Source organism: Protopterus annectens, chromosome 13.part0 (genome assembly GCF_019279795.1).
Source record: "Protopterus annectens isolate FY-2018-M chromosome 13.part0, PAN1.0, whole genome shotgun sequence".
In the NCBI taxonomy this organism is placed as follows: domain Eukaryota; kingdom Metazoa; phylum Chordata; order Ceratodontiformes; family Protopteridae; genus Protopterus; species Protopterus annectens.
The window spans coordinates 912,292,015-912,301,159 of NC_056747.1; the positions used below are offsets into that span (position 1 = coordinate 912,292,015).

A 9,145-nucleotide genomic window follows, 5' to 3' on the forward strand; every position below is an offset into this window, starting at 1 on the left:
TGTCAGTAAGGGTAAAGAAGTTAAGGGAAGGATCTATGTTGTCAGTAAGGGTAAAGAAGTTAAGGGAATGATCTATGTTGTCGGTAAGGGTAAAGAAGTTAAGGGAATGATCTATGTTGTCAGTAAGGGTAAAGAAGTTAAGGGAAGGATCTATGTTGCCGGTAAGGGTAAAGAAGTTAAGGGAATGATCTATATTGTCGGTAAGGGTAAAGAAGTTTAGGGAAGGATCTATGTTGTCAGTAAGGGTAAAGAAGTTAAGGGAAGGATCTATGTTGTCGGTAAGGGTAAAGAAGTTAAGGGAAGTATCTATGTTGTCGGTAAGGGTAAAGAAGTTAAGGGAAGGATCTATGTTGTCAGTAAGGGTAAAGAAGTTAAAGGAAGGATCTATGTTGTCAGTAAGGGTAAAGAAGTTTATGGAAGGATCCATGTTGTCAGTAAGGGTAAAGAAATTAAGGGAAGGATCTATGTTGTCAGTAAGGGTAAAGAAGTTTAGGGAAGGATCTATGTTGTCAGTAAGGGTAAAGAAGTTTAGGGAAGGATCTATGTTGTCAGTAAGGGTAAAGAAGTTTTGGGAAGGATCTATGTTGTCAGTAAGGGTAAAGAAGTTTAGGGAAGGATCTATGTTGTCAGTAAGGGTAAAGAAGTTAAGGGAAGAATCTATGTTGTCAGTAAGGGTAAAGAAGTTAAGGGAAGAATATATGTTGTCGGTAAGGGTAAAGAAGTTAAGGGAAGGATCTATGTTGTCGGTAAGGGTAAAGAAGTTAAGGGAATGATCTATGTTGTCGGTAAGGGTAAAGAAGTTAAGGGAATGATCTATGTTGTCAGTAAGGGTAAAGAAGTTAAGGGAATGATCTATGTTGTCAGTAAGGGTAAAGAAGTTAAGGGAATGATCTATGTTGTCAGTAAGGGTAAAGAAGTTAAGGGAATGTTCTAAGGTAAGTTCCACATATTTTTGCTTTACATTTGGAATGATATTACCATTTAAGTCCTGAATCAGAACGTTTGATATAGTAAAGAGTTTTTTGAAGCTTGAGAATAACATTAAAATAGTTTTCATATTTTTGACTAAAAAATTTGCTTGAAGCCATTTGCAGAGTAAGACGATTTTTGTTTTGCATATTAGTCTGGAGGTTTGATGTGTTTTGCAACATTCCAGCAACATAAAATCATATGTGTAGATCGATTAGTTAACACGACGTATTTCATTAGTACCAACCACTCCAGCTTATTACTTCATATTTTTGCCGCTTTTTCATAGTATTAAAAAGGATATGTAACTTTCTTCTTAATTAACAAAAGGAAAGATGACAATCAGATTCCTATTAAGGAAGTAGACATTATAATTCTCTTATATTTGACATTAGTAAGACCTGCTTTAAAATATAGAAATCCCATGTTTGTCCCCAATAGAAATTAGATGGTTAAATTGCATATGTTCAAAGATTTTATACTAGACAAATACATGATATGCAGAGTACCCCTCCTATATGCAAAGACATATCTAAGGTAGTTCCCATGGTATACAGATTTTACAGAAGGAGTCCTTTCATCCATCCATCTACAACCCTCTTTTTCTATTTTTGCACATGGGATTGGGGTGTCACAGGGAGATCAATAGTGACAGCCATCTATAGCCAGTCTTTATATTACAAGGTGGCTAACAGGTGTTGTGAACACTGGCTCTAGATGATTGTCACTGCTGATCTAAAGATAAAATACTAATGGTTACCTTCACTTATGACTGAGCTACCGCACATCCTGCTACGGGATCTCATACTTTAACATTATTAATCAAACTTGCACACACAAGAGGACATTAAACTCCTTCATCAAGGAATTAAAAGTACCTTACTTCTTCTTTCAGCTTTTCCCGGTTAGGGGTCACCACAGCAGATCACCTGTCCACTCATGATTGGCAGTGGAGTTTTATGATGTCGAGTTGCCAGCCCAGCGCCCAACCTTCCACAGAAGGCACACACATGCATGCACTCACACCTAGGGCCAATTTAGGGTGTCCAATCCACCTACAGCATGTCTTTGGGATGTGGGAGGAAACCGGAGCACCCGGAGGAAACCCATGCAACCAAAGGGAGGACATGCAGACTCCACACAGAAGGCACCCCAGCCGAGAATCGAACCGGAGAACCTCTTACTGTGAGGTGGCAACGCTAACCGCTGCACCACCGAGGCCGCCCAATTCAAAGTACCTTACAGTGGAACAAATTTCAGGTAGTATAGTTGTTATAAAATGTTATTTGTATGCATAGTGTGAATCAAAGTATTCATTCCAGGTGATTTACTAGGAGACCATCTTGGACATTTTATTTATTTATTTAAATTTGTTTACAGGAGGTAGAACACTGATCAGAAAATGACCAGACATTGGCCTCTAGATCAGTCCATGAATCTATGAATCTCAAGATAGTGAAATGCCGTTTAAAAATTAAATATGTATACAGGCCAGTATTACAAATGAAAGTAAAATGAAATGACAGCAAAGGGCCACTTATTTACAAGGTTTTGGACAACTTTCCTACCTGTTCTGTTTTCAATGACCACTAACTTCACTACTGCATATCTTCTTCCACTGTGAAGCCTTTTGTTTTACACAGAGTCTTTCTTTCTGCTCCTTAAAACAGTCTTTACTGCTTATATTTCTAACAGTACTGCATGGGCTCATGTGGTACCAGCGTACAACAAACTTGCTCATGATATGCTTGTTCAAAAAGAAAGTTTTCTAACTACTAGCCCAATCTCCCATAATTACTTAGCCTTCCCAACACCTGATTCTATAAAACTATATAGCCCTACCAGAACCCTAGCGGTAACCATAAAACTCTCACCCAGTTCCTAACCCCAGTTATCACTCCCCTACCATAAAACTCCCTCCTAAACTTAAATTCCCTAATTGCTTTGAAACCATTAAACTCTCCTCCCACTCTCTAAGCCTAAAACTCCCCTACTGCTCCCTAATGCTAAAACTCTCCTCCCACTCTCTAAGCCTAAAACTCTCCTCCCACTCTCTAAGCCTAAAACTCCCTTACTGCTCCCTAACCCTAAAACTTCCCTCCCACTCTCTAAGCCTAAAACTCCCCTACTGATCCCTAATGCTAAAACTCTCCTCCCACTCTCTAAGCCTAAAACTCTCCTCCCACTCTCTAAGCCTAAAACTCCCTTACTGCTCCCTAACCCTAAAACTTCCCTCCCACTCTATAAGCCTAAAACTCCCCTACTGATCCCTAATGCTAAAACTCTCCTCCCACTCTCTAAGCCTAAAACTCCCTTACTGCTCCCTAACCTTAAAACTCTCCTCCCACTCTATAAGCCTAAAACTCTCACGCTGTCCCCTAACCCGAAAACTCCCCTCCCACTCTCTTACCATAAAACTCCCCATACTGCTCCCTAGCTGTAAAGCTCCCCTCCCACTCTCTAAGCCTAAAACTCCCCTATTGCCCCATAACCTTAAAACTCCCATACTGCTCCCTAACCCAAAACCTCTCCTCCTGCTTCATAACCTTAAAACTCCCCATTAAGCCTAAATCCCCATCCTGATCTCTGCCTAATCTACTTTCTAATCCCTTCCACTTCATCCCCAGGTGTTTGCTTGAGCGTATATTGAGTTCCAGCATGAGTGGCGCCTATACAAGCTACAAGATGCTTGAGTTAGTGGCTTTGAGACTGTCGTCTTCAAGCACTTGTAGTAGAATCCACCTGCGATGACACAGTAGTTTACAAAATCTACCAAACAGTAACTATATATTTTTTTGCATTTGTTCATGTATTTCACTGCTCTCAGTCTTATCCTGCTGCTGTGTAAGTCACTGCAGTGCCCTGTCAGAGTGCACCCTTGTACAGGTATCACACATTATTTTAAGAAAGGATGCAATGAAACCCATGCCTCAATAAATGAATACTTCATGGGGTGTATACATGAATGTACATAACCTTAGGGAAGGAATTACACACCTTCACATCTGTGAGCATGGATGTAACCACCAAAGGGAGGGGGTTAAGGTCAAATTGTCTGCCTAAATGATGGCCTACCATCATGATAGTTACCCTCCTAGAGAAAGATAAATCTGCAAGAAGGCAGGAGAACTGTTAGTCAGCAGGCAGAGAGGATACAAACACATAACAAAGATGCCAGTAAGAGGGGCACACATAAATATATTTTGCTATAGAAGGATGTTAGTTAGATATTTGTGTATTTTCTTCTTTCATAACCTCCATTGAAAATGAACTCTGCCCTGTTTGACTTTCTTGATCAACAAATGCAAGCAAGCAAATAAATGACCAAGTTAAATATTTACTAGCTTAAACAAACAAACAAACAAACAAACAAACAAAATACACAAACACATAAATATGTTAGATTTTTTATTTTAGTTATCCTTTTTTGATCAGGTAAGGCCCACTAGGCTAGTAGTCTCTTTTCGGGGAGACGGTTATCTGAGGTTGTATATATACTACTGGGAGAAATCTGTCCAGGGCATTGGGGAACTTCCTGCACTCTTTGCTATAGGTGCCATGGGATCTTTTACATCCACCTGAACTACCACTAACTCAGGCAGATGAGACCTCAGCTTAACATCTTATCAGAACATATAGTAGCAGATGTTATTTGGATTCCAGATGTTATACAATCATGAATGAACTTGAGAGTTCATTATATCTCTCTTAGTATGATTGTATGAACATGGTAATATCTGATGTTGCTACAAATTAAATACTTACCCTATTCCCTCTTTTTAAATATATTGAATTATTTGTATAATTAGTAGCTGAATTATGATTCTGTCTTGAACCTGCTGTTTCAATTGCTCTTTCCAAGGTCTATTGGATTAAGATATCAGATTTTGTGATCACTAAATCATTTATCAGCATATCTTTTCTTGTTATTTCCCATTTACAAAACAGTACCTGGCCCAGTTTCACATGTAACTGGGAATTGCTCAACCACTGGGACTGAGGATTTACTGTAGAAAGTGGTTTCATGGATCCACCAGTATGGCCTTTGTCCAAAGAGAATCCTATAAAAAACAAGGAAAAGAAGGTTGCATTTTATTAAACGTGTTGTATTTTAAACATACACCTTATATGCATGCTTCACATCACTTTTTTGTTTTGTTATGATTCTGTAGTGTCAGGGAGGTCTAGTTTGCAGGAGTGACTACAACGTATAGATAAGTGAAAACAGGCTGAACTAAATGAAGTCACATTGAGTCTTGGGGTTTGGCCTGTCAAATATGTTTTATTATGAAACTGATGAGATCATTAACGAAGGGATGTCTTTGCAGACACCCAAAAGTAGGTGGCATCTGCTGAAACCATGATTTAGTGCCATAGTTGGAAACACTGGAGAAGTGAATTCATATCTCATAGCTCAGTGTGAGAATGCTCTGGAAGGACATCTGAATAAGCAAATACAAGGGCACTGGGTGAGCACAGATAAACATCATAATTGCTAGGAAAGTAAGTTATACAGTGATAGCATAATGCATTTCTATTAAAATAGCAGTGAGTAAGGTACAGAGAAGAACACATGCTATCGAGCTTCATTTACTATGTCCACTCTAACACAAGTGGAATTCCACACAGCTTCCTCTTAAAAAGTATGTTCAAGCAGAATCTACGTCTGACAAAACCAGCAGTCAGAAGTGGTGTGCAGAATGATTGTAAATGTGAGGAAGAGACAGCAGGGGTACGTATACCAGTGCAAAGTCTTAGAATGTACTGAATGAATAGCAGTAAGAGAAGATAGCAATGAAACACACATATATTAGAGGAGTACAAAGACAACGGTGTCATGCAAACATGTAAATGACAAATAATGATTACCGAAGTGCTGAAACAGACCCTGAGGACATGAGAACTAGGTCTTAAAATTATCAGAGGACTAATGTTTGGAAAGGAGCTACATTTGTTGTCACAGTTATACTTTTTGAATGTTATAAGGCAAACAACATGCAGACTAAATGGAGTGCAGAGATTTGAAGACTGGTACAGAGAGGGGTTCAATATTTGTCTATAGAGCTGTAACTAACATATCAAGATTGCAGACTAGTGCACAGAACTCTGGATTAAAAATCCTACATGTGAAACTTTGAAATACGGCTAATTTTATGACCTAGAACAGACCATTTCACCTCCCTGTACTTCATTCCATTAAATGTGGGTAAACATTATATCCACCCCCCCCCCCCCAATAAATCATTCCAGAGGCTAACTTCACTACATTTCTAAATTCTCTTCCATATTAAATAAAGACAAATCTGATCAGGAAAATAAAAACTTTATTGCCACCCGCAATAAAGATCTAAGTACTTTTGTCCAAATATACACATGGACTTTTTCAGAGTAAAGAACATGATGAAAATAACCTAGTTGAAATACATGCAGTCAGTGTACAAAATTCAGTCAGTAAAAGGTGCAAATCACATGGCTTTAATAAACTGTCAAAGCAACTAAAACATTGTTGATGTAATCAGTAGGCAAACACAGAAACAAGCTGTACCCAATTCATACAATTTGTCTAGACAAATAAACAAGTACATGATACAAAAATTCAGAACTGTGACAAATTAACAAACAATTTAAGTTTGTTGCAATCTTCTGTCAAAATAGAAAAAGAACTATAGTAATGTTCTTTTCTAACATTCTCTTGTGTGTTCCAATGCAAAGTTAATTTCATGCAATGGACACTTGTAAACCTTCTGGATGTTAGGCATTACAACCGTCACACTTCCTGAAATGCCACTATTTTCCCAAGTTTGGATGAGTATGTAAATTTTAAAACCATACTTAGAGGGAGTCACATAAACATTAACTGGGATGCTGTTTGTTTCTTACAGTATCACTCAGAATACATAGAGAAGAAGATCTAGAATAGAACTCACCATTTAAAAACAAGGTTCAACCAGTCACCGATCACAGCCACCCAAATGAGTCTGATGCCCACTGACTCGCAGAGATGGAACCAGATCGGGAAGAAGACAAAGAAGGTGTTTTGTAAATCTGCAGCGAATGAGATGAACAGGAACAGGTTTTGGGAATCCTTGTAATTGGTCTGAAGGTATTGAACCATTTGGATTCCAAAAACATGGATCAGGTCCATTCCAGATTCCATTTTCACAGCCTTGCTGTAGCTCACTGTTTACTACCTGTACTGTTTTCCTGTTGGGCTTGCAGCCTCATTATATAGTTACAGATAAACAAGTCAGACAAACACAGACACATTGATCTTTGGTCACTCAGCAGGTTTCTACCAAAAATGTTGTTTGTCCAGAATGTTGCAGCAGTTTTTTGACGCACACAGTTTATTATTGTTAGTGAAAAACTGAAAAACATTTTCTCTCCATGTGACAGGTCTTTGATATGACTGTTTCCATATCAAAAGGATGTTTTCCATCTTGATTTTCTAAAACTAGTTTAGTTAATTTTGAGAAGGAGATGCAACCTTAGTGACATCTGAATTAATTATTTATAACCATTACAGGAAAATGTACAGTTAAGTCTTTAAATAGTATGATATCATTGAAGACTACATAACAGTAGAAATAGATTAGAATTGCTTAGGCATATTAGTTTTGGGAAGATAGTTCAATTTAAAATTGCTTCCTTAAAAATCTTTATGGCATTTATTTATTTTTATTTATTTTACATTTGTTGACTGGGATTGTCCAACTGAGCTGAAGAGCCCTTTTTCAGCAGAGGCCCGGGGAGAAAAGCTCCAACATATTATACAATTTTCATTATAAATTAGCATTAAACAGCAATGTTATAGGATTATTACAAGGCATTAAGTGGCGATACAATGTTATACAGTGTCAATAATTAGGAGTATAGCAAAGCTCTTTCAACATGTATAAAAATAAATAAAATGTCATTAAGATGAATATAGTTTTTGGGGTAAGTAGTTACAAAAAACGAGTTTTATCATAATGTAGTTGCATGAGGGCAAGACAATTACTATAGAATGTTTCTCAGAGCTGATTAGCTTAATAGGTTTTAGAAGACAGTAGAAAGAGTAGTCAAGTAAGATTAGAGAGCTAGTGAGAAGAGTGAGTTAAGGGCAGAAAGCAGATAAGGTATTGGAAGTAGGGGATGTTTAAGGTGGGACAGTGCACTGGCAGGACCAGTGACTTTTAAAGTGCTCTTTGGTGGCTGTCTTAAATTGTTTAGGATGCGTAATGGTCCTGATTTCTAGTGGGACCCTATTCCAGACAATAGTGTGGTGATAGCTGTACATCTTGCGTCCAAATTTAGACTTGGGTTTGTAGATTTGTAGTAGGTCTTTGTTAGAGCTTCGAAGAGGCATGTTATTGTATTATATGTGTACCTCACTCACAGTAACATGTCTGCCTTTACATTGCTTTAATGTAATTTTTCCTGGCAGCTAGTGTCTTGAAATATGCATCTACTCATAACTATATCCAGACTCTACACATAACTACAAAGACTATATTTGAACTAGTTTAGCACAAACTGTGCTGATGTACTTCTAGTATATGATACATTGAAATATGTGAATCTGCTGTTGGCTCAGATGTGGCAGGCTGGTGAACAGTGTGCTGTTTGCAGTAAGCTGGTACATGAGATGTAACTGATGTGTTGTCAGATGTATGTTTTTAAACATCTTGAGCCACAGTGGTGCAGCAGTAGCATTGTTGCCTCACAGCAAGAGGTTCTCCTGTTCGATTCTCGGCTGGAGTGCCTTCTGTGTGGAGTCTGCATGTCCCGCCCGCAGTCGAGTGGCGTTAGAAAGACATACGTGAATGGGCGTGCCTTCACTGAAGGTTGGGCGTCGGGCTGGCAACTTGGCACCATAAAAATCTACTGCTAATCATTAGTGGACCCCTGAGTTCCACTGTGGCGACCCCTAACTGGAAAAAGCCGAAAAGACAAACATTAAATCAATGGCATGGATGCACATTACTAGAAAAGAAAACAAACCATTGTAAACATTTTGCAATATTTTTATGTGTGTGTGTGTGTGTGTGTGTGTGTGTGTGTGTGTGTGTGTGTGTGTATGTATATATATATCTACTTTGTAATTTGCTCATTCCCTTTTTTCTTTTATCTCTTTTGTAATATTCAATACTTCCGATTTTAATTTCCATTTTCTAGTATTTTTTTTTTTGGCAGC

General features: G+C 38.1%; 1 protein-coding gene across 1 annotated transcript in view; it reads right to left on the reverse strand.

Moving 5' to 3' along the window:
* LOC122788371 (glucose-6-phosphatase catalytic subunit 1-like) overlaps positions 1–7,126 on the reverse strand; it is a 28,113-nt gene extending 20,987 nt beyond the window's left edge. Inside the window, exons 1-2 of the mRNA XM_044055446.1 lie at positions 6,897–7,126; positions 4,921–5,030 (exon numbers count right to left, since the gene is read on the reverse strand). Coding sequence (XP_043911381.1) covers positions 4,921–5,030; positions 6,897–7,126 — 340 coding nt within the window. The remainder of the gene's footprint in view (positions 1–4,920; positions 5,031–6,896) is intronic.
* Positions 7,127–9,145: the final 2,019 nt, after the last annotated feature.